This window comes from Thermobia domestica, chromosome 10 (assembly GCF_964235325.1).
Source record: "Thermobia domestica chromosome 10, izTheDome1.hap1.1, whole genome shotgun sequence".
Lineage (NCBI taxonomy): Eukaryota > Metazoa > Arthropoda > Insecta > Zygentoma > Lepismatidae > Thermobia > Thermobia domestica.
The window spans coordinates 169,533,615-169,561,305 of record NC_137463.1 but is presented as its reverse complement, the minus strand read 5'-3'; the positions used below and the strand labels follow the sequence as shown (position 1 = coordinate 169,561,305).

Below are 27,691 nucleotides of genomic sequence, written 5' to 3'. Positions count from 1 at the left end.
TTGCTTTTGTAAGTTGATGATTTTTTATAATTCCTTCTAAATAATAAATTTTATCTTAATTATAGAGTATTTTAAAACTAAATTTTTTAAACAAACTTTCTATTTGAAAATGTATTTTGTCTTGGTTTATCTTAATATTTGTTTAAAGAAATATTTAATAGATTTAATAGTACAGTAAATTAGAATGCAACTATGCATGATAGTAGAATTTACATGTTTGCTGTTTTGTTATTATACCGTATAATCAATATCTGAAGAATGAAGCAGAAACTTCACATGACTTAGACTATTTTATACATTTATTATGTTTCTATAAATTGGATTTCTTTACTTTGAGTGATTTAATTCTCACCCTGTAGACATAAATTTCTTTGAGTTTATGCCGGCGGTTATGTTACAATGATAATGTAAATATCATCACTCCCTTAAACAGTATTACCGGTCTGAGAGATTGCTATTGGTTTTAAGTCATAAAAAATAGTTATTATTCGTAACTTAAAAATGTTATTCATAAAGAAAAACTTAATATCACTTTCAAAAACAGATAATAAGCTATAAAATAAGAAATATCTTTAACAGTCTGAGAGATCGAGACATAGCGTTAAGAGTTAGATAATACAGCATACCTCTAATGGCTAAATTCAATAGGCTTGTATTCATCTATTCTTCTCATGTTAATTACAGAATGCATTTATCGATTTTTAAGAATCGAAATATTCGTAAGAAAACAATGAAATTACTAGATCCTTAGAGCATTGTTTATCTAATACTACCTTCTAATTTATGACTACACTTTAAAAACTGATGATTTAATCTTGAGTTAAAACTTCTGATGCCATTCTTAGTCAAATTATTCTGAATCATTTTTAAATCAAGATTTTGAACTCTTCTGCTAAACTATTCTTGCTATAAAATAATGCTCTTACAGTTACAATTCTTACGAGTAGTCACATCGGTAAAAATCACAGTTTTATCCTTAAAATTAAGGGATGGAAACATTCCTAATGAACTAATTATTGCCATATAAAATTAAAGTAACTCATTAAAATGTAATAGTACAACACAACAAAGGATTAGTTAGTGAGTAGTATAGTGGGATTATAATGTCCCGGGGAGACCAATACCCAAATGAATCATGACATTTCATACAGATGTGACAGATGGTAGAATAAAAGAAACTGAATAAAAATAAGAACGCATAAAGAAATTAATTAGTATTATGAATAAAAGAAACAATTGCATGTAAGTCAAACACTCAAATCAAATATTAAAAGATAAAAACATACAACTATTACAAAATATGCATATTGCCAATAGAGATACTAGTCGTCATACTTTACTTTATCCATACAATGCAATTATACGTAGATATATTTTTTCTTAGTTTTATAGTTAATGTCCTTTCGACTGCTACTTAGAAACTTCAAGACGAAATTGTGAAAAGTTAAATTGGAATCCGAAAGCTGTATGATCTCATAATCCAAAATGATGCTTTGGTTTAAATGTCTGACTTTTTATGAGTGAATGTCCTTGTTTTGTTCAACTATTTTTTGCTTTTTGGAAAGTTTTTGGTACTGTATTTTGAGTTCAGAAAGTCCAAATAATAGTTCCTGATAATATTGTTGTTGCATTGAAAAATATGAAATATTGATTGGTGCTATGAAAAATATGAAATATTGATTGGTGCTATTTTTCTGTCCAGTTTTGGAAAATCCATCTGTTATTTTTCACATTACGATGTCACCAGATGTTTTTATATGTTTAACTTTTCTTGAAAACAACAGATCACAGAAGCACATATCGAGGTCAGTTGGATGTTATGTTACAATTTTCGTTGTTGTAGGAAAGTTTATTTTCCAGTTCTCGTCACCTTGACCAGGGTACTGTCATTTTAGGCTGTTTTGATTAGTTTTTCTTCACTTTCCGCGTACGCAAATATTCGCACTGAAAAACATGATTTGAACTGTCCACTTTTCCATGTTAATAATAATAAAAAAATAACTTTATGCACTATTATGTGATAATTCACCTGTTATATGATACTATTGTATACAAAAATTAGTAATTTAGGTGAGATTTAACTTCTCAGTTTGAAGCAATAAAGCTTTTTTTTTTTTTTTTACCGATGTGACTTCTCTTTAAAGCTCCTACTAAAATAGGTTAACTAATTTCTTATTTAACAGTGTAAATACTATACGTTACAATTGAAGAAGAAAACAATAACATTGTTTCTGGATTTTAATGTCTATGGAGCTAACAATAAATTTCGATCTAAAATTTTAAAATAATCAGTATGGTATTTCAGTGTAGTCAGGAAAAGCCTACTGACTCTAACTGGAGCTTGTTTGAAAGAACTCTTTTTTTTCTTTTTAGAATTTACTCGGAAAAGAAAGACAAAAAGTTAGAAATTGAATATGTAATAGGTAACAAAGTCAATGGTAAGACAATACTTTCCGCTGTTAAATACAAAAGATTGCTCGCTGTATATCCGGACATTTTCGATTCGGTGCTGCCACCTTGCGTACCGTGCTGGAACTATGGATTTGCTATTGGACATGACGCCGAAAATAAACCAGAAGTGGGAGGGTTACGTAATGGCCCCTTTTCATGCTAAGTTTTCGTACGTACGCATTGTGAAAGAGTGTCGGGAGAATGGGTTAACACTCAAGGTAACGACTGCAAAATCTATTGTAGCTCGTTACACACACCAGGCTCCCTTTGCGAAACATTCATCCACGAAAACCATCAGGAGAAGGACTGCAAGCAAAGTGACACCTGTAGTACTAAGGGGGATCCGTCAGTTGGCGTGCCAAGAAAAACCCACGGCTCAATATGATATGAGCCACAGATTCCACCTCGCACTGTCAACTGTGAACAAAACAATTCGCACGCGCCCCAGGTTGAAGTGTGTGCGGAAGGCCCGTGTACGCCACCTGCTACCGCGTCACATTGACAAACGTAAGACGAACTACTAGAAACTGTATGAAAAGTACCTGACAGGTTCCAAATGGAAGAAAGTTGTCACAATGGATAAATCATATGTCCGTGGCACTGTTGGTGATCACATACAGTGACATTGACGATAAGGGGTGCAGCAACTTTGTTCGTCAGTGAAGGGAAAGTTTCCCTCGTTGCTTTATGATTTTTACGGGATTCGGAAATGAAGGTAATTTGATGATATACAAGGTGGACAAAAACGTGAAGGTAAATGCAAGATACTTCCAAGAATCCTTCTGACGCTTTTCTATCGGAGAGACATTCCATAATTGTATAAAATGAACGCGGGATGATCCATATGGACGAAGCTTCGAATCATAACACCAGAACATCATTACGTTTTTATCAGGAAATGACAGAGGAAGTAGGAATTCGTATCATTCCGTTTGAAGACATTCATGTGAAAACCCAGATGCCAGTCCAATGGATTTTGGCACATTTTGACTGTTGAAACGACGTCTTGAACATTACCGACGTGTGATAGTACACAATGCTGGGATCCAATAGAATATGATCGGTGGTGGTGGCGCGGTATCTCTTAAGGTGAATACACATCAAAAATTTTCGAATATAAAGGGAACAACCTTCTGTAATCTCTTAAAACAAATTGTAGATGTCAAAATTAAAACAAAATTTAAAAAAGTGAAAAACAGAAGAAAAGTATACGTTTTCCCTTCTAATCTCCAATAAAATATAACATTCCTTTTGTACGTAGAATCGTATGGTGTATCTTTCTGAAAAAAGAAGAAATAGTATTTTCATAGTCTTCTTATATATATATTTTTAAATTTATAAGATTATTTTATGATAAAAACGTATACAGGATTGGTGAAGCTCATTAGAGACATATATAACTATCTTTTGAATAATTTAATAAAAACTGCACATACAATAGATAACACACAGGCTGTTCTACAAAAAAAAAAAAAAAAAAAAAAAAAAAACATCAAGAATTGGAAGTCATATTTTCCGATTTTTTCTTTTCTTCTTTATTTTGTTGTTGTTGAATTTAAAGAAAAGTAAATGCTGAAAAACTATTGAAGCTATTTCCTCATCATAGATACTTTTATCTTCACTTATAAAAGAATACTTCTAGTAGTAGGAATACACACATGTATGATGTGCTACTAAACTAGCCAGCACCAATGAGCATTGTATATCTGTAATATAACATTTCATTTGCACTAGACAATTCTGCACTGCTCCGCAACCTATTCTCCACTTCATCCTTTATATGACATTTTAGTGTCTTGATAAAACCATTCATAGTTCGGCGAAAATTTAAATCATCTTCATAGGTATTGTATTGGAGTAGATTAATTTTGTATTGTATTACACTTCTTGACTATTCTTTATCAACATTGTAAATAGGGCTTGATTTCATTTCCGATTGATTATCGCAATGAGAAAATACTCATAATGTCAAAATATTTTGTCAAGCTTAAACCCTCTATGCCGATCTCTTTATTTACATTCATGACTACATATCATAATGTGATTTTTGAATGACTATCTGTTTGTATGTGCTGAGATTGAAGGCACACTATACGAATAGAGAGCAAATTTTGAACTTTCCTCACTTAAGAAAAATAAATTCTCTCGAATCGCTCCAATGACGATAATGTGCTGCTAATCGAAAATAGAAAATTTCATATTTCTCTAAGATACCTTGAATGGTTCTGTTCTTACTTCATCACATAAATTGATGTTCTAATAATCTTAAAACATACAAGTATACAGTTGTCTCGCTGTAATCCAGAAAGAATAGTATATTAACGAACCAAAGTATAACAATCGGTAGAAGCTAATTCGCAGAATGTTAGGAGATTATCTATCAAACTAATCGAATACAATGATATTAACAGTAAAAATATGTTATGAGGTGGAGATTGAACCCGAATTTCCGGCTTACCATGCCAGTACATTAATTACCACGCTATCCAGTCCTTCCTAGACCAACTACACATCTCCACCTAAGGCAAGATAAATCATTTGGAATGTCATAACTTGATTCTGTTGTGCTTGGACTGTTATGTAACTGCTAGTTGACCATATTGTTTTTATGAGTGAAGAGTATGGTTGGGGAAGGATTGGGTAGAATAGTGGTTATCGATCTGAAAATGAAATGAAATTTTTGAGTTTTACGTCCCATGGTTATGCCGGTTAGGCTAAAGGAGACGGTGATGATGAGAGATGGAATGAAATGGTGGAATGAAGAAAGTGGGAGGAAACGGGAGAACCCCGAGAAAACCCACGCACACGGTGTTTGTACCACCACAAAGTTCACTTGGTGGGAGCAGGGTTTGAATCCGGGACCCCAAACGCCAGAGGTGAACGTTCTACCACTGAGCCACCGCGGCCTCCTGGTTATCGTTCTGGTATGATAAGTCATTCATTTCAGTTCTTTTTCTGATCAAGTTGTACATTTTCACTGTCTAAATTTCAATTATTTTTATTTATAACGAAATAGAAAAGGTTTTACAATACTGTTGTTCTATCTTTTTCTCTCTCTTTTTGCTGATTTATGACCACGCACCTAATAGCATATAGTGCTCCCTTTTACCTTCATATAAGAGGGATCTGATATAGAAGGGACTATGAGTTGTAGATAGTTATTCGTTATTATGTCCATCCAAGCTGGGTGTAACGCAACTTCAAATGCCAAGATGCAAGTGGTTGTGTCTCTAGATAATGAATGTACCTTATAATGACATCCCACTGACGCTCAATGAGATTAGAATCCGAAACGTTTGGGTTCCATGGAAGACACTGGAAATGCTTTGCGTTCGTGGACCATTCCTACACAGAACATACGGGATAACGAGGTGAAATATCATCTCAGAAAACACCACCGCGATGGGGTAATCAAAATAATGGGATATGCTCAGTCACACAGGAAATCGTGATCTCGGTAACCACTCATGTGCTCGTTCACAACCACTAGATGACCTAATTCTTCTCATATAAATATGCCCCACTCCATACTATGCCACCATCGACCTGCAATATTCACAACATGCACGAAAGCTCCAGCATTTCGTTGGGTTTCTATCAAACACATGCACACCCATCCACGGGGTGGAATAAAGTGAATCGTTGCTGTTGTTGAGTCCAATTGAGGAGTAGTTGATGCCATGAACACTATTGTAAAATTTATTATAAGTGTATAGATGGTAATTATGGATATGCTTCCGAGTTGGTCAAAAATGTAGTAAAAGCAGTCATTTGCTTCAACTGCTACGTCTTGAGTCCTTATCAGTTGCTTAATGCGATGCTCACACCTTGCGCTGTCTTCTGTATTTTGCCGACGGATCTCCAGTTGCCCCTATTGACACCAGTGTTGATATACTTTTATACGACTGCTTTCGAATACACCATTAATGCAGCTATTGTGTGATCACGACACCAGCAATTCGGGTCCTCACAATCTGACTCTTGTCAATCACTGATATATCTTGGAATTTCCCTATCACAACCAACTCTCACTACTGACTGCACTACCAGGGTGAACTTAATGCACTGTCGTAGGTTTGAACTACCAGGATGCGGGCAGCGACATCACAAACTCACGTCACAATAAGATCGTATCTATTATTCGGAGTGTGGTTTGTAACTTAGTGATCGTTCGGTGTATATATATATATATATATATATATATATATATACAGGGTATTTCTGTGTTATGATAATACATTTAGAGAGTGATATCTTTCATAGGAAGCAAAAATATCTAAGCTCAAATTGAGTCGAATAACATTTTCTCAAAGAGAAAATCTGCTGAAAACATTTGGAAAAAATAAAATTTGGAGCTAGATATCTCTGAAACTATTAGTCGTAGAGCTGAGGCTTCACGTTTATATTTTAAATATGCATCTGACCTATTCTAAAATGGACATTCAAAATCATTGTATGGCGATAGTAGCCATTTTCGAAAAAGCATAAGAAATAAGCATGCATGGATCAAATAGCGGAAAGAAGCAATCAAACATTTGTGACAAGTTGTTATTTCAAATATTTTGAATATAGCAGAAGTTTTATGTAAAACCATTTGGTTGTAACAATATGGCTCCTAAGATAAGAGCCTATGAGCTTCAAGGAAAATAATATTTAATAGCTACAAGCAAGTAAAGATTGCCATTTCTTAGTCGAATAATGATGATTCACTCTGCAAAATAGGAGGTTTTGAATGAAAATTAAGCAATTATCAACCAATAGCATAAACTTCCAAAAGAAAAGTGGGGCACAATGGTGGCTCAGTGTTATAGTGTTCATTCTCGATGTGTGAAATCTTCTTTCGATACTAGGTAATATCACGTTAGTATTATGGTGAACGAACCCCATATGTGAGCTTCGTTATAGTTCTATATATGGGCCGTTTAAACTCCAAAAAATGAAATAATAAACTAATGCCTTCCATCACTCCTATACATGGGTACCTTTTCCAGAAGATTTTAAGTATACTGCTAGTGGAAATGTTATTAAAAACAGTGTGTTTTGTTGTAAATATAAATTTAGTCTTCTATGCTTAGTTGGTCCAATCGAGGATTGGGATCGGGATATGATAATCCAGTTTTTATTTTTTATCTTTGGATGAGAACTTTATGTCGTTGCACCAACAGTTAGTGAAAAAGGATTAACTTATCCACGAATAATCGGAAGTTGCGTAAAACTATGACGTTTACATCATGACGCCATGCAATACATTTGATTGGCTAAAAAGTGTGTATAATAATTGAAGTCCTAGAGAGTCGAAGTAACAACTGAAGGCATCCTAGACAGTCGAGGTGATGATCAATCGATGAAAATTAATACCTTCTGCGGTGTTGTGGCTTCTTTTATCCAGAAACGTCGACTAACTTCGTTGATCTTCGTTTATTTGGCGATTGTTGACGATGATAAACGACGTCTTGTTCGGATGTGTTGTCTAAAGTTGTTTACAGCCAGCACGTGGTGTTGAAAGTACGTGTAGAACCTTGCACCCCGTGCCGTGAATAAAAAATAAATAGCTGGATTATTTTCTTTGTTTGGAATTTGCATATTGGTTCTGGTATACACTAGAAAAGAAGCACTGAACACTTACATGAATAAATAAAAAAGTCATGTTCATTTGTGCAACAATGGATATAACACTTTCACCAAAATATATGAAATTAAAGTTAAAAGTAGAAGCAATCAACTGCTTTCCCCTATCCTAAGAAGGATCAGCATAATATATACATTATTTCCCTCAAAGGAAAGGTCGCCGAAGCGTTGTCGTTTTGAATTAATTCTTATACACTAGGTCATTGATAATAATATTCGTAGTATATTGAGGCAAATTTACTCATCAGCTGGAGAAGTTAAACTAAGTCAATTGGAAGAGATCTGGAGATTTCGATGGTAGGCTTAAATTTTTTACTACGAATCGGTTCTTGAGATGTCTTATAGAGAATACACAGGAAGACTAAGAATAGAATGACTATAGCGACCATTGTAGCGATTGGAAGAGAAGTTTATACATACTATAAGAGAAGGTAATTTTGTTTCGTTAGCTATTATTCATGATGCCTCTCTTATGTAGATAGTAAAGAAAAAAAATCAAAATCCGATTTATTAAAAATAGGATAATTAAGGCTGCTATGAATATAAGTATACAGGGGAAAGTTGTTGTCAAATGAAAATACGAAAAGTTATCAGAAAAGTGAGTCATCTTCTTATCTTAGCAAGGGATGCATAGGAGTTATAGTTTGTTGAAAATTTTGAAGGTTGAAGGTAAAATTGATATACCTTGTAGCGTTCAGGTGTCGAAATTCAACAGTAAAATTAGCCGTATGGCGTGTAAGCAAATTTAAGATATCTGTATACTAAAGTAAGTACAAGATTTTTACCATGTTAAAGATTAGCCACATCATATATTTTATGTCTTTCAGCTTTATCTTGTACTTTCCTTCTTCCCTCTTTTCATCGTTGCCGTTAAAATAAGAGAAGTATGGTTGGTGCGTGTTGCCATGTTGTTATCTCCACAGGCATCATGTTTCTATCTTCTCTTTTCTTTTTCTTCATTTCAGCTATGTTGATCATCTTATGTTTCTCTTGCTTATGTTATAATAGTAAGGTTTTATTCTATCAATCTAGATGTCTTGTATTTTATCTCGAAAAATTTCTGGCATTTGAATTATGTATAGGTTACTTGATTTGGAGATTACGGTCACGGGACCATGATAACGGTTCGTCCATTGTTCACATTTGTCTTTATGTCGGAATGGAAAATAAATTAACACTTTCTGGCTAGGATAAAAGGTAGTCTGTATATGTCTTCTGTCGATGTCTTTTTTTTTTTTTTTTGAGCCTTCAATAGCTTCAGTTTCACTTTCTTCTTATTTTAATTAGGTGTTCTCTTTCAATTTGTAGTTGAGGAGTTACTTGTGGTTGGCAATCTGAATTTGTGTGTGACTTGTATTTATATCATAAGAAGAAGTTTGATTACTTCGTCTCCGACTGTACAAACGTATTTAGAACAAATGTGACATGCCACAAATATGTCGTGGCCATATGTCGTGATTCTGTTGAATAAAGTATTTTAATGAATTGTGAAGATTTATGCTACAACTTCAACCAGAACTATGTCTCGATGATTAAAAGCAGGGCAGAATTTGAATTATATTTTTGCTAAATTTTGAAGTTTCTTCGATTTATGTACTGGATGTTGGTCTAAATGCAGGTTACGGAAAGCACCGAAGTTAATATAATGTCTTCGAGTAAAAGTTGTTCAATTGTACAGTAAGGGACACTTCTGGATGGTACACCCATATGGAAATTTACAGCAAAACTGGACCATCCAGAAGTGTCCCTTACTGTACCTGTCGTGGGTTATAAACAGGTTCCATCTACGTAGTAATTGTTTATTTATGTAACCATTAAAACATATTTTGCGTTTTCTTCTTCAGTCGGAAATGGCTCTAGGATGTTAAAGATCCATCATTTGCCTATAAGATCGGATGGGTGGTTTAACAATTCTGGTTGTAGTTTTTCGATAGCTTGTCGAGTAATTGAAACTCTTGACACCTTTGATTTTAAAAACTAGACATGACCATGTTTGCCATGTAATATTTGTTGAGAGCAGTCTTGTACGTTTTAATAAAGCTAAATGAGGTGCCAACGGATATTTGTGAATTAAATCAAATAATTCATCTGCTAAACTGTTTGATATACATAAGAGGTAGAGTAATTCTAATTCTGGATGTTTTGCGTACGGTAAAGCAAGTTATTTTTTAAGCTGAAACATTTAGCCGCTCTTAGTATAGAACTTTTTGTAGGTCCTTCTCCTTCTAGGATTGCAATTATATCTGCGTGTGAGTCATCTTTGGGCTGTTTTAGTCGCAAACTTCCCAATAGTTGTTGGTGATGTATTTGAAAAATGGGATTTTCAACGTATTTGAGCGATAAGCATACAAATCATCAGGTGCTTCGATTGCGTCTGTGTCGTCTTGGTTGTTTCTTTATCCTTCTTGCTATTGTCGCGTAATTCTAAACGGCTAATAATATCGGTTGAATGCCTTTTACCTTCTATATGACAAATGTTGAAATTGTAGTCAGCTAGAAAAAGTTTATAGCGTGTATATTTTCCCACTTTTTCAGGTTCGGTGTTTAGTGATGTTAAGCATTTAAGTTTAGCGTCTATGAACAATTTAAATTTCCAATTAAGTAGAAAGTGTCTAAATTTGTGTAAAGCGTTTTTTTTTTTTTCAAACAGAACTTTTAATTTCGGCTGATGTAAGACGGTGGCTGTAATATGAAACATTTTTTTCTTTGGCTGTTAGTGAGTTGTAGCAAGTCAAGAGTTCTCCGATTGAAGTGTAGTGGCATATGAGTATACTCTAATTTCTAATTTATCGTCAAAATGATAAAAGGATTGTGCGCGTTACTATTACAGTATAGTGTACAACATATTACTTTTTGCATCATATTTGAGACTATTTTCATTCCTTTGTTTTGACATCAAATTTAGATTACTTCGCAATGTCCCTTTTTCTTTTACTACCTCATATAGCAGAAAATATATCAATTTACAGAAAATATTGTTAAATTTTTATACAAAGAAACTCAACTTACTTTTAGCCTATAGGACATCATAATGGTACGGTACGTAAAAATAGAAATGACATATTATTAAGTATCCTACAATATACAGTATATTAAAAGTAAGTATTTTCACGTTTGATCGAATATTCTTACAAATTTTGTGTGATTTAGAATAATAAATTACAATTTGTTTAGAAGTCTATTGAAGTTTAAATCATCGAGGGCTACCACTTTTGGATTTTGTATTAGTACAGTAAAACCTGCCTTCAACGGACCCTTTATTAAACGGAAAACTGTCTTAAAGGGAAATATTTCATGGTCCCATGGATTTTGGAGTAAAAGACATGTAAAAGTCCCTTCATTAAGCGGAAACTGTGTTATGCGAATAAACCTTTAACGGAAAATTCTGAGTTTCAGACTACATCGTTTAGAAAATTTTTAAACATCCTGTGAGAGGGTAAACATATACTGTCTGCGATAAATACTTCGTTCTTTTGTTAAATCTTTATGGGCAGTGTTGACCTTCGTCAATCACTACTCATATTCAGCTCCCACAATTTTTCGCTAGTCCTACGTAGCATGTCAGCTGTCAGTCTTCTTTGTAGGCGTACTTCTGTTCCGCTTGTGTAGCAACTAGCGACAGCCAACAAAAATGAGAAGAAAACTGACAAAACAAAGTTCTGGAAAAAAGGAATTGAGGTAAAGTAGAAGTTATATATCTCCATCACGTGTCGTGAAAACAAGGAGGAAAGAGTTCAGAGGACTTTCAAAATTCCAGAGAAAACTTTTCTGTGTCCTGAAGCATACCGCAGCCAAGTAGTAGCAATGTATGCAAAAAATCCTGCTTGACTATTGGGAAAAATAAAGGAAAGTGTGCACAGCATATTTTGTGTTTATTTTAAGTTTTTTGGGGTATTAATCCGTAGAAGGAAAAGTACTGTAATTGAACAAGTTGCGTACATCAATATATTTTCTCATTATGTCCGTTATAAGCATATATATTTTTTTTAACGGAAAGGTCTATCTCCATTAAGCGGAAACCTGTCTTTAACGGAAATTTTTGCAAGTCCCGCTCGATTCCGCTGAAGACAGGTTTCACTGTATTTACTTTTTTACTTCCTAATTTCACATGAAATCTCAACTTTGATCGTAGAAACTGCGAAATATTTATTATTATTATTATTATTATTATTATTATTATTATTATTATTATTATTATTATTATTATTATTATAGTTCTAGAATCTCAAAAGTCAAACACTACTTATACATCTTTAAATCCGATAATATGCTTTTTACATCTACTGTCATTTATATTTAGACTCTAACACAAGCATGATAAAGTTTTAATGGAGTGCTATTTATGATGAAGAATTTCCATATGCTTATTTGTTTGCAAATTTAATGCAAATCTAAAGCATGAAGTTAATCTTTAATGTAATGCTTGGCTGTAGTATCCGTCTGTCTGTTTCCCCTTCATAACTGCTTGTAAAAGATGAAGGCTAGCAAAAGTCACTGTTAAGACTGCTCTTGTGAAACAACTTTCGTAGGAAAACTTTTTTTCAATCTTTTAAAGTGCCTATGGTTGCTTTAAGTTTATAGCAACAGTGCATGTAAATTTGTATAGATATTGTATAGTTTTTGATATTTTTAGATATTTTTATTTAAAGGGTTTGCATGTTTGCATACCAGTAAAAATAATGTTATCAATTGTTAGAAGGACTTAAATTGACATATACGGTAATTAAACAGTTATCATTGGTGTTATAATAGTTCAGAAACATTGTTTGACTGTTTACATCATATATATCGAAATTTTGAAAAAAAAACATAAATAAGTGAAAGAATAATATTAATATTTTACAGCGAATGTTTTAGTATTTGCAAAGTGATACTTTCGAAATAGATTTTCTGTGAATTTCTTCGTTGTTAAGGGAAAGAGAATTGCAATGTCAGCATATAAAATTCGAATTATCAGATACTTACATGATTATTACGAGTAATACATAGTAACTTTTAAATAAGACTTATGCTTTTTATTATTATTGGATTGTCATCAGAAAAACTGTCAATGTATTTAAAGTTCTCTTATTTTCATTGCTTTGACGATACTCAGGAATAGTTGAAAGTTTTAGTATCACATGTATATGTATTTATGTGTGCATTGCTGAAGATAATCATGCTAGTGTAACTTATTTAGATATGTATATACAGTATATTGACTGAATTTTTAGTATTGTTAATAATATTATAAAAAGTAATTAGAAAGTTATAGAATAATGTCAGTATGTTTGTTTAAATTACTCTTCAGTCTTATTTTCTTTTATAATCAAGCGTAAAAATGTGTAAAATCAAATTATATATATGTAACAAAATGTTATCGCTATGATTCTAGCAATTTTAACAAACGTCATTCTGTAGAATAGTTTAACTTAAGTATTTTACCTTACAACTAGTACTTGAGGACATTGTCTGCACACCTAATGTAGTATTTTTATTGATCTTTCATTTCTGAAACAAAAAATGCAAATTCAACAACAACAACAACAACAACAATCTCCTCAACGTCCGCCTTGGAAACACTGATGACGTCATGGATGGACTTGGATTCACATCTTTTAATCATTTCCCTCCTTCTCAACTACCTCGTTGTGTTAATGATAACAGCTATGCACGCAAACCAACAGTTGTCTACGATCCACAGAAATCTGAGACATTCAGAGCCTTGCAAGAAGCTGAATTAGGTGATAAGGTAAACGAAGTCACTGTTCCTGTGCAGCCGAAAATTTTCACACCACCGAAAATTAATCCACCTCCCGGAAGGGTAAGTGTTTCACATATTATATAATGTATAAATGATAGATATATATAACTTTAGGAATGTTTAATTCATATATGGTAATGTCAATTGTTTTGAAGTTCAATGATTATTTTACGTCACGGAACCTTAAGATCTTAGTACGAGATTGAAATACTGGTAGTTCTTAAAATAAACAAAGATACGTTCCTCATTGAACAATAAACCTCTTTTACATAAACTGAATAGTAATAAATCGCTTGAACTTTTAAGCGAATTTATGTTTACCAAAAATTTTCAATAGTTTACTGGCTAATAAGCAAATTTATCTTTGGCAAACTTTTCATCATTTTTAAATTTTACATTCCATACGTGTTTAATTCTAAAATATTCAAATATTGTTTCAGAAATTGACTCAGGAGATATTTGTTGTCAAATTCTCAGTGATTTGCGCAAATATTGTAATATTGTAAAAAATTCTGTGGTTAATATCAACTAATTACATTAACCAAAATAGTAACCATCATATATTCAAATAGTAATCGTCGGAAAGTATAAATAGCTGAAATACACTTCACTCAAAAGTTAAAAATGAAAGTACATAATATGATTGATTTTCTGATAAATAAATTTCATTTGTTTATATATATATATATATATATATATATATATATATATATATATATATATATATATATATATATATACATACATACATATATAAATATATATATATATATATATATGTGTGTGTGTGTGTGTGTGTGTAAAAATATTTAGTAATTCAAAATGCACATGTCATATGAGAGTCAATTTATAGAATTCATGTAGTAGTCTTCATTTTGTTATTTCAAATGTGCACGTTAAAATATTGCATATCTTAAAATTGAATATGGCACTCTAGTTTTAAATATTTCCCTTTAGTAAAATCAATTGGTATTATCACATTGTTTGTTAAGAACTGATAGCTTGACACCTTAACCCCGTACTAAGTTTTCGCATTTTTAATAACAGTAGAAACAATTAAAAAAAAATAATCCTAATTTAAAATAAAATGGGAATGATATTCCTTATATGATTCTCATATTTTATGTCTTCATATTTCCTATATTATTTACTTACACCAAAAAATCTGTGACAAACAAAACAATAATATTTAAGTAAATAATAGCGCAAGTAATATGTCATGTAGAGAGCCAAAAAAAATATTCTATAAACATAAATGTTGATGGGGAAGAGTTTAAAATATACCAACTTTCAATTTTGCCTATAAACTTTACTGTTATTAACATCATAAATAATAATTATGATAGACTAACTCTGAACTTTAATACCAAATTATTGCAAGTGTTGACACAATAATTTTGCTTGAGGAAGTCAGATTTTATGGATTTCTTATGTAGGTGCGCCGCTATTCTCCCCAATAATTTTCCAAATTTCAACTAAAAAATTAATATGATATACATCCATAATTGATTTAATGTTTCCATATTTTACTCAGGAAAAAGTAGAATAATATTACGCTTGTTCTTTTCGAACTTAAAATTTCATTCTTAAAAGCATATGGCGAATGATTGCTATAAATATGTATATAATGCGTCGATTATTATGTAGAACGATGAATACACATGAAGACTTTGTTATATTTTATTTATTCATTTTTTATTTAAGTTTTACGTCATCTAATTGTACCCCATAAGCTAGAAGCAATGAATGATGAAATGATTAGTAATGAATATTATTCATGTACATTGTAGGAGGAAATTGAACCTACAACTGATATACCTTTTGCTTATAGCCTAATTATTTCTGAACACTTATTTATACTAGCTTGCTTATTCGTATTAAACTTCCCATTATTATTATTATTATTAACATTAAATTACACAGTAAAAATGTTGAATTTTATTACATGTGGTTATGTTCATTAGTGCATCTGTAGTTCCTTAATATTTAATTATTATTATTATTAGTTATTATCTTTCTGGTATATTTATTTTCGTTTCTAGAAACCAGCTGCTCAGCAAAATTATGTAAGTTCTATTATGTTTAGTTTATTAAGTTTGTTTTTCAACAAAACTAATCTACCAGCTTCCTGGCCGCATTAAGTATAAACGAAATTTAATTGTTGTGAGTTAGAACTGATATTGGGACAAATATTAAAGAAATAACACTACACTTTGTACCGTAGAGTTTCTAATAAATACGTAGTATATTGTTGTAGTTTGTAAACCATAGTAAAGCCTACATTTGAAACAAATGAAATTATACCTTTTTAACTGCCTAAATAGGTTTTATATTTATTTAAGATCCAAAAACTTGTAAGATCAAGGATATTGCTAAATCTTGCATTTTATCTATATTATGACGAATTTACATTTTATAGTATATTATTTGATAAAATATAATAAAAACATATTCTGAGTGTTATTTATAATTGTAGCAATATCCCATTATGACAAACTATTACTATGGACACAGTTTTAGATGGGCATTCCACGTTTCCACTTTAATTCAGATTCATAAATGGTATGCATTTCACTATCAGTTTCTCCAAAATCATCAGGGACATACCACAAACTCTTTGAGTATTTGAATAATAGCTTTTCAAAAAATATGTAAAATTGATGGAATAATAATAATACATATAAATAATACATTAAAGCCTAAAATATTTTGCTTTTGATGTGGATGTTAATAATGTGAAAGTTAAAACACAATTTTAGCTTTCAACGAAGTTTGTTTGAATATGTCATAAAACAGAAAAATGGGTCTCTTAATGTGAATGGCTTTTAATAGCTCATAATAGAATCTACACGACAAAATTTTGAAATGAGGACCGTATATCATTAAGGTACTGTTTATGTTCCCTTGTGTATAACAGGGTGGTCATTTCCAATTTTTTCTGTTTTAAATATTTCTTGGGAATATAGAAGTTTCCTTCGTCATCTTATTCTGATTTTCAGTTGTTCCTACTTCACATTCATTATTTATTTTCAGTTATTATTCTCGATTTAAATTAAATTTAGTTTCTAGATATTCTTGTTGAATACCACATAACCGATATAATAATACGACATATAACCCTCAACAAGAAAAACGTAATATTAACTAAATTATTTTCGCCTGTCCAGCAGCAGACGTAGTAAGTACTAAGACAATTTTTGAAGATGATATCGTGAAATACAGAATAACATTGAAACAAATTAACGAAAACAGAAAACTTAAGTAAAACAAGAACAAAGAAGTATACCCATTCACAAAAATATTCCAATAATAATTTCTTCAAAATTGTTTCGTGAGTTTCAATTGGTTAAAAATGCTTTTGCTGTTCTATTAAACTATAATATTTTATTTTTTAGATTTCTTGAAGATTTAAATTTTGGTATATACGTCATGCATGCCATGAACTCAGCTTAAATCAAGATTTCTCTAAGATCTCAGTTTAATGTTGGTCTTGTTGCTTAAATAAGGGGATAAGTTCAATATATTATTGAATGCCAAAACGATGATTATTGATTTAAAACATATGGTATTATTAAGTTGATCATTTAGTATTTTAGTCTTTCAGTTTCTCTTATTTCTTTCCTCATACAAATAATATATACATTTTCGGATTGAAACCCTTAACTCTATATGAGTTAAAAATAAAGCATAATAATATAAAACAATACAATAGCACGGCAGGTAGCTGTCTTGGTGTGATTCGACTTTATTATTTTTTGCAGTTAGATTTAGTATTGTGGATATTTAATACGTTCAATCCAACTTCGTAGAATATTTCAAATTTTAATTTTATTCTAGCATTTAACTTTATATACGTAGCTTCTTTTCTTCACTATTCCTTACAAGAATTGCATGTTTTGCGCTTTCTAACTGGAGAGTAAAGTACAAGGGATGGACTTTTTGAATGAAGTAGTTGTGTCGTCATTACAATGAAATCTTATTACAGCAATGATTTAATATATTATTATAAATAACGCTTTATTTTTCTAACCAAAACATGTAAGTGTGGTGTTGTATTCATTCCTAAACTCTAAAGCTTTTATTAAAATGTAAGCCTACTTTGTTGCTCTTGGATGCCTTTCCTTGTGATAAAACAACACTTGTGTTTTCTAAAATATATTTCTGTATTTATTTGAATAAGGTGTCAAAAGAGAAGAAAGGTTTGTCTTTATGGTAATTGTTTTAAAGGCTTGAACTCAAACAAAAAGATAAATGAAAAACGAAAATATAAGTGTACTTGTTCAAATGCAAAGAAACTGGAAAAAATAAAATACTATGGAACACATTGAAAACATGCTTGAATTATATAGTTTTATATTTTATGAAATAGCCTAGTCCTAGTTCCATTCTAAACAAAATTACTAATATAACAATAATTTCATTGAATAACATTAAAAATATGAATAGATCATTTTAAATACATTATTTTGTTCTCTAAATATGTGTAAAAACATGAGGAAAAGTACACCTTTCACCAAAATGATTTCAATAGTAATGTTTTAACATACAATATAACTTTCCTAGACTTGATAAACGTAGAAAATGATTACTACGTTCTGATGGTTTTAGCAGCATTATATCTTTCATTTCCAACATTTTCTGCTTCATATTATATATATTAGAATGCACATATTATCAAAAATTGTACAAAATTTAAGACAAAACATCATGAAATCAATCAAAATTAACGATTATTAACCCACGTTGGATGAAGTTTCTCCGATTCTTCTCCACAATATTATCGATCTTCAACATTGTGTTTCCATGTTAGTCTTTGTTTTTTTCTGTACACGCAGACAACACTGTTAGCTCATGATGTTTCTTCTGCTGCATTGAATTCCTTAAACAAGTATTCTTTCTTCCCAATGTGCTAATTGTTGGGATTATGTTCACTAATTTTGACAGGTTAGAAAACTTACAATTAAATCATTGTCACGCAGGAACAACCACTTTTGATTGCACACAAAGTATTATTTTCATAAGCGGCTGATAAATCAAATTTCAGTTTTTCTTAATTTGGCATTGGATAGGCACAGGAAAGAACTATTAAGGGACTTATCGGAAAGGAATGTTTTAAAGTTGAAAACTTTGTAAGCGGATATATTTGGAAACGGAAGTAGTACTTTATTTGACTCAAATCAATATCCTACTTTTGTAATTACAACGTCAGAAACTTCGTTTGCCTCATGCTTGACTGCATGGCCTATAACTAAATGTTTTTCATTCTTATGGTGCAAATTTATTATGACATGAAGACCACACTTCGGATAAAAATTTAATCCCCAGTAAAACATATCTATTAACATGTTATTTTGCCCCCTTCAACGGACGAAATATTATGACAGACTCAGTGCTTATCTGTGCTCTACAGCTCCTGGTTTCGCATTCAATGACTGAACTCATCACAGCGTAAGTATTCTGATGAGAACTTGATGTGCAGCAAAAAATGAGTATCGCCAGACGATATCAAAGTGTTCAGTAGGTTTAGGAAATACACTAATAGCATCCAGTATTAGGTCAACAAATTCTCATTTCTCATTTTATCTATCTCAATTTCATTTTATTAATTATCATTTTTGTGATTACACTTATTTTTTTAATTGAAGTTTATCTAATTTGGATAAAACATTTCCATATTCAAATAGTAACAAAATATTATCACTAATATTACATTATCTGTCTTTCTATTTTTACATTATTTCAATATATATATATATATATATATATATATATATATATATATATCTTTCAGACAGACTATTGCATCTAAATTACTGCTTATTGCTTTCTTCTTCAACTTTATGTTCACGTAACAAAATGATAAGTCTAAGAAAGGTACAATAATAAAATAAAATCTTTAATACGATTACATGTTAAGTATTCTTAAATCGATTCTGCTTCTGTACAATTTATGCCTTAAAATGGTTCTATGGAATGTCCACTTTATAAGTATTTTAAAGTTATTATTTTATAAGTTATTTATATTCTATAGTGCAGTTTCAATGCTTATTCTAATTTAATAAATAATTTACAAAGTAACTGTTTAAAATTAATTTATGAGCTACATTATAGTGTCAAATCTTTATGTTGTGTGCTTAAGATAGTCTTTACATTAGAATAATAATATACATATCTGCTGATCTTAGTTTTTAGACAAGTTTAGTGCTTATACAACAGTTTTTTGTGTGTATTTTATTATTTTATTAATAAGATTTAGAGTTTGTTTCTCATATAATATGATTTACTGTATTCTTTTGTAATTGTCTTTCATAACAATTAAATAATATCTTTTCTTGTGTTATTTTAAAATAGGTGAATTCGCTTGGTGTTTCCGATGAAAAAATTCAACAAAGCCACAGTTTTCGGCGTTTGATGGCTGAAGTCCTTGGAGAAAGTGAATTTTAAACAAAATGAGAGGGCAAAGACTGTGAATGGTTTATAAAAATGCCACAGATAGTGTTCATATGTGTACAAACTAAAAGAAAAAAATATATATAAGAAAAGAATTTTAAAAATTCTATCAACATGTAAGCTTGTTTCTCTTTTTTGTAAATGAAATGAGAGATAAGTTACAGAAGATTTATTTTTAAGAAAAAGTTTGTGCACATTCTGTAACAGACAAAATGATTTTTTTTAAAAAAAGAAAAAGGGAATTCTCTCAATTTATTGAGATGAGAACAACATAAAAATACGCCTTTAAAATATCTATTCTCGGCTTTCTTTTCATTAGTTAAAAAGAAAAGATGAGTTGATTCTATTTAAGATTTTTATCTAGTCAAAATATTCCTTATGTTAAAGAATTGAGAAGCTATAAGAAGTTCCATCATCAACGGCTAAATTTCAGATTTCTGCTTGTGTGCCTTTCTTGTAGGGTCAATACAAAACTTGTACTTTGTATATATTAAAAATACAATAACTAGAAAGATAAATGAACCATAAAAGTAAATGAATATTATGATGTAAATAACAATATAACTGACCTTTGTTTTTACAACTTAGGTGAAAATTAATAATACAACATTATTGTAGACAGCTTGATGGTTTGGCATAGTTTCAAATGAGCAAAATGAAATATATATATATGTATATTAATGGAGATGTGGTCCCATTTCTGAAAATATATGTAAAATTTGTAAAGAAACCGAAGCAAATAGATGTTTAGAAAAAGTGTGCTATAGTACGAAGTGAGACTACATTTCCTGCGTTGTCAAATATTACCTTGTCTTATGCCTGCAGTTGATTTGTAAGATTTATTTCAATATGAAATTTAGGAGCGAAACAAATTCTGTTATATACACGTGGAGCAAATGTTACTTATAGATATTTTTCCGGGGACTGTTTGCAATGCATCCACTAGTAAGCTTTGTACATCCAGCTATTCTTGTGGTGTGAAATAAACTACTGGTTTCAAAGTAATTTTACATTTCGTTTTTTATTTCATCATTTTTAGTTTTTTAAGAGCACATAGAAGAAAGCTAAGATCGATTATACTTAAATTTCATTCTACTATTATTTTAATTTAAAAGCTGTATTTTACAAATAGTTGTCGTACTCTAAAGAAATAAAACCGTACAGTTTCAAAATGTATTTATTTGAAATTATTCCAACGTTTATTACAAAAGGCGTAAATGAGTATATACATCCTATATGTTCCTTTGTCAGTAACTTAGAAACGAGTAGTCCAATTTTAATTCAGTTTTCTTTCACACAAAGAGATTGGTTTTCTGTGCGATACAGAAACTCCAATTGGTTTGAAAGTTATTAACAAAATGGTTATGTAAACTCAGCTTTGCTACAGACTTCGATCTTCTGCTGGTTGGCCCATATTATTATATCTTCCGTAATCGAATATGAGGAGAAAAGGGTATTTCTGATTTTTATTTATTTGTTTCGTTTCTCAGGTGTACATTGCTTATCGAACGAAACTAAGTGATACAAAACCTGAAGTTTGAAAACAATAATGTTAAAAATAATCGAATTTTCAATAAAATGTACAATATGTTTTCATTCTCATTTTCTACCGAGTTGAGAAATGATTATTCAAAAACAAAGTTTCCGGTCTTTACATTCGAGCTAGCAAATTTCATAGAAGCATACGAAAAAAATGCAAGAACGTACGGAATACTTACGCACAGCCTATTCCAGTGTTTAAAAGCTCCAAACTGTGTTATGCATAAGTGTCAGGATCTTCCAGAAAGGTTATGTCCGTCCGTCCATTTGTCTGTCGACAGGTGTCATGGCAAAAGATAGTAAGAGAAGAATTAGAAGCGGGTTCTTGCAATCCAATCAGTGTCTCAAAAATAGGTTACATCTCCTCCGTTAATCCTCTATTCAAACCGGGAAAGGTAGAAATCAATCGTTTCCAGTTTCATCATTGATCGTCATTTAAAATAAACAATAGTAGATAGCGATAAAGAGTTTCTAGAATTGATTCAGCATCTCAGGAAAATATACCATAATCACCCGTAATACTATACCGAAATTCGAAAGTGGTTGCAATTTACTAGTACTTCCTGCTTCAATATTGATTTATGTAGAGCAAAACCGGTACGAGATATGGGGAAGTGGTTTTCTGAAATAGATTCAGTGTCAAAAGAATAGATTCCTTCTCCTGCATTAACCATGTATTGAAACCGGAAGTGGTAGATATCAACCGTTTCCGGTTTCATCATTGATAAGCATAGAAGAAAAACTATAATAAATAGCGACAAGCGGTTTTTTTAAAATCGATTCAATGTATGAAGAAAGGATACCATCCCCACTTCTATTACTTTACTGAAACCAGTAAACATTTAAAGTACAACCAGTTTCAATGTTGATCGCCATAGAAGAAAAACGGTAACAAATAACGAAAAGCATTCTTTTAGTTAAGCCGATGTCTCAAGAAAATATATAATCTGTACCTATAACACTACTAAAACCGGAAGCAAAAGAAATTTCGTTGTACTTCCGGTTTCAATATTGATCTTCATAGAGAAAAACTGGTAAGTATACCAAGAAGTGTTTTTCTTAAATCAATTTAGCGTCCCAAGATTTAGTTCTATCTTCTTTAAACCTCTACTGAAACCGGAAGTGGTAGATACCAACATCGGTCACTTTACAATGAAAACGGTAGTAGATAACAACAAAATATTTCAATTCTGCGTTTGAAGAAAACATAATATCTCCATCATTCGTAACACTCTACCAAAACCGGAAGTGGTGCAAAATTTACTAAAAGTTGCCATTTCAATCTTGATGTATATAGAGCACAAACGATAAGAAGTATTGAGTTTTTTTCTGGGGGGGGGGGAGACAATCAATTCAGTGTTCCAGGAATAGAGTCCACTTCCTCCATTAATCTTCTATTTGAACCTAAAGCAGTATAAATCAGTTATTTCTTGTTTCAAAGTTAATCGGCGTTGAGCAAAAACGATAACACATAGAGTCAAACGCTCTTTTGGAATCGAATCAGTGTCCCAAGAAAATAATTCATCTTCCTCTGAATTTCCCTACTAAGATTGGAAGGTGTAGAAATTTACTACTTAATAGGTTTCATTTCTCACTATCCTTCTATTGCATCTGGGAGTTATAGATTGTTTCAGTACCGAATTCGCATAGTGTGGAAGTCTACCTTAGTTTCACAACTGTATGAGTTTACATACACAAACTCAATTGTTCAATCATTTTCTTCTGTTTTTGGCACACTAACTTTGTAGTTTAAACACCTATGGCACATATAAATACAAGGTTATTGTAAATGATTTTCCCGATTTCAATTCACGTTTATTTATTCATAGTAACTTACGACTTAAATTAAATAAAAACTCAATGAGTTTCAGTGGTTGGCAAAACTGATATTTAGGGACGCATTTCGTTACTAGGGCGACAACAAATCAAAATGGCAGGAAACAAAGACAGGAGAGTATTTTGTGTTCTCGAATTTCATGTAGAACTGTCTACAGTTAGTGTTCAACTAAGTTTAAGGACAAAGTTTGGGCTAGATCCACCAAGCGGGTACTGAATTCAAAAGTGGTGTAGACAATATAAAGAAAGCTGGTGTATCTGCAAGACGAAATCAACAGGGCGGCCAGGAGTTGATGAGGAAGCAGTTGATCGTATAGACACGACTTTAGCCAGAAGCCAACAAAAATCAATGGTTCGTGCAAGCAAAGAATTGAATTCGAATCAGACAACAGTGTGGAAGATTCTGTGAAAATATTTTAAATTACTGCTGGCGCTTAAAGCTACTGACAAGAGACTTGACTGAGAATCTGAACAAATAAACGAATAAAATGTGAGGATGTGAACTTTGGAAAATCCCAGTGATTTTGAAGAACATATCTGTGATTGCCTTGAGATAAATGTCCTATGCAGACACCCGTAAAAGGTGTATAGTGCTATGTTTTTATATGAGGACACTATAAATAGACTTGTCTATCTTCATATACTGTAGACATGGCTTTTCCCACAGATGGAAGAGAACATAGAAAATTTCCCAGCAGGACGAAGCACCGCCACATTGGCACCGAGATATCAGGGGAATTCAACAGAAGGTTACGAAACCAATGGATAAAATGAGCTAGTCAGGTTCGGCTTTAGGATTTTAATTTTGGGTAGGCTTGCTCCCTCGCTTATGGATACATACACACATTTGATTGATTAATGACAGTAGAAAATTACTTTTACAATAGTGGTTGATGCTATTTGTTAAATAATTATCTACCATTAATATAAATAGTGGAAAATATATTTACTTTTTATTGCAGCTTTTAGCGTTTATATATTTTTTTCAAAATTTTTGGGTAGGCCCGTGCCTACCCATCCTATCCGCTAAAGCCGCCACTTAAACTAGTCATGAGAATCAGAATTCTGCTTTCTTGCCCCCCTCCCCCAGTTGCCAGATATTACTTTTTTTTTAAGCTGTGATAAAATCCAAACGTATCAGCCATCTCTATCTAACAATTTGCCTGAACTTCAAGTACGAATTCAAGAAGCAGTTACATCCACTGACTTTGAGTATTGTAAGAGTAGTAAAAGTGTAGCAAGAATTAGACTACGAAATTGATGTACGTCGAATTACAAAAGGTACTCATATTGAGCATCTGTGACATGGAACCTAACACATATGTATTAAAAAGAAACTTCTTGAGTTTTTCTTTAATTATCGTAAGTTGCATGTCACTGTAGAATAAATGAGTGTAAGTTACTAAATTTTGAAATCGGGAAGATCATTTACAATAACCCTGCATTTAACTTTTATTTTTCACAGCCAATATCATGTTCCTTTGTATTTTTGGTCATAGAGAAACATTACCCCACGGAATTACAATTGCCTGACTATAAAATAATGAAAAATAGTTATTATATCGTTTTGAAAGAAATAAGTAAGAATCCTTTCTATGTTCTAGCTTTCTTCTGGCGTACTAGCAATTTCATCGCATCATACTGGTTCCCCAGTGCACATTGTTTGAAATTGGTTGGTCTATTTACTTAAATAGTACGAGAATTCTTGCAGTCTTGAAGAGTAATATTAAAGCTAGGAATTTTAAATGTAAAATTTTGGTTTAAAAGGTGTCAAATTTTGGATTTAAAAAAAGCAAATTTTAAATGTAGGTTTTTATACAAAGGTCTAATTATACAAAACTAATTATAGGATACGTAAAGATTCAAAATTTACTAATGTATTAAAAGTTTCGCCTAAAACAAGCCCCAAGCACAATGGTATTAAAAACTATTGAAACAGATCACTTTTAACATTTTTTCAGTGAGGTTGCATGTCTGGTCACTAGTAAATATTGTTGTATGTAAAGAAGCACTTAACAATACCGATTGCTGATCGCCGTGATTGGTCAACTTGACGTTTCCATCTAACATTACCTCCTATTCAAAAGCTTTCGTCTAACGTGACTACACTGAAGCGAAAGTAATATGATGCTTCACACACTGAGAAAAAAAAATGTAGGTGGCATACTTAAAAACGTAGGTTACATTCGTAATTCCTGTAGTTTCCGGACTTAACGTACAACCGTATATAACATCCTGCAGCAAACGTATAGCTGAAAAAGTATGTATTATACATACTGTCTGCATAAGTGCAATGACGTCATTCGTGTGACGTCATCTGCAGTAACAAGTATATACGGAGGTAATATCTAGCTTTGTGACGTCACGATCGTATGTAGCATGTGGGTTAATAATGACGACACTCACTGACTATCAGGACGGAGCATAATTTCAAGAAGTATGCAATATACGTTCTGTACGTGTGTTTCTTGCGTTCAACCCCGAGGCAGCATCTATATTGTACTTGTGCCCCGTACGTACGACTAGATACAGTATACGTATTGTACGTATGTATTATACAGATTTTCCTTATGTCGCACACAGCTTGTCCCGATACAGCATACAGAATATCCGTATGCACCATACAGAGTGCACATATGCAGCTTACAGACTGTGTGCATGCAGTATATAGATTATACGTATGTCGCGTACAGGCTGGCCATATGTAATGTATGGATTGGATGTATGTAGCTTATAGATTGTCCGTATGAAATATACGGATTTTACCTGTATCACATACGTATTGCCTTGTTGTAATATATGGATTGGGCATATTCAGGATCTAGATTGTACGTATAGTGCACCATTATTGAAGTGCTGCAACATACTGAGAAATGCAGGATACATTCTTACTGTAATGTTGTTACATATTGTTTTTCTCTGTATGGAAACAAAAATAGCTTAAAATATGGTTGATCTTTTGTGCCAATAATAATAAAATTAAAAATACTACACTTTTCAATCTTAGTTTGGAGCAGTGAAACTGTCCAGAGAAATGTATTTACCTGCAGGGTGTAAGTTTGGACTTCCTGCTAATTCTTTGGAAAGCTACTGCAAAGCCAAGTGTTGAAAAGTGGCACAAGCGTTAATTTTAAAATTATTGGCACAAAGGAGGTTAACCATATGTTAAACTATTTTAGTTTTCATACAGAGTAAATCAATATGTGACAATATTACTGTAAGAATTTATCATACCTTTTGCAATAACTTAGTTGCAGCACTTCAATAATAATGCAAAATGCACAGCCATGTACAATCCTATGTTCAAACTCAAACAAACTTACGTACAGTCATTTATTAAGCCGTTATCATCCATTGCTTGTACAGTCACGAAATTAAATATTCTTCATTTGACAAAATTTGTTTTCCTAAAAACTCAACAATAAATTAACCTATTAGAGTACCGACTTTGGCAGGTTGTCAAGTTATAACTATTCGAAGAATAACAACAAAAAGATCCAAATAAATTCATTTGTTCCCGAGCTATTGGCAAAAGAAAATTTGTCAACTGTCAAATACTTTCTTTTCCGTGTGTACTATATAAAGACGACTTTACCTCATTCTTTTCCTTAATAATATCCTCTTCCAAAATGCAGAAGTTGTTACCACAAGAGGCGTGAATAGGATTTTCCAGAAATAACTTCTCTGCACATTTTAATTAACAGATAAGTTATTTTTTAAATAACGCTATAATTAAAAACATGGTGTCAGCTGAAAACGTGTTCCCTCACAAGATGATTCCTACACAGTACTCGCCATTAAAAATGCAACTTCAGGGAGACAGGGTAGCTACGCCAAAGTTCCCAAGCCGATATCTAATAGTAAGTGTCGAATATGCTTAACCCTTAACATACCAAGCGGGGTACTCTAGGAACCCCAGAGAGTGATATTTAGTGATACTGCCGCAATCATAAGAATCAATTTCTTCTCAATTTTTATATGTATCCTGCAACCCTTTGAGATATTAATTACATGATTAGATCAACGACTCGTTTCTTTAAAAAA

The 27,691-nt window shown here is 31.8% G+C and overlaps 1 protein-coding gene and 1 long non-coding RNA gene across 7 annotated transcripts in view; one reads left to right on the top strand and one right to left on the bottom strand.

The window, feature by feature from the left end:
- Zasp66 (PDZ_signaling and DUF4749 domain-containing protein Zasp66) overlaps positions 1-21,282 on the top strand; it is a 177,473-nt gene extending 156,191 nt beyond the window's left edge. For 3 of the 5 annotated variants that reach the window (XM_081728746.1, XM_081728749.1, XM_081728748.1), the window contains 3 exons: positions 13,726-13,882; positions 15,865-15,888; positions 20,174-21,282. In XM_081728746.1, coding sequence (XP_081584872.1) covers positions 13,726-13,882; positions 15,865-15,888; positions 20,174-20,266 — 274 coding nt within the window. In that variant the 3' untranslated portion in view covers positions 20,267-21,282. The other 2 variants (XM_081728747.1, XM_081728751.1) reach the window with 2 other exon arrangements.
- Positions 1-27,691, bottom strand: part of LOC145662837 (uncharacterized) — a 127,458-nt gene that overhangs the window by 38,207 nt on the left and 61,560 nt on the right. The window lies entirely within an intron of this gene.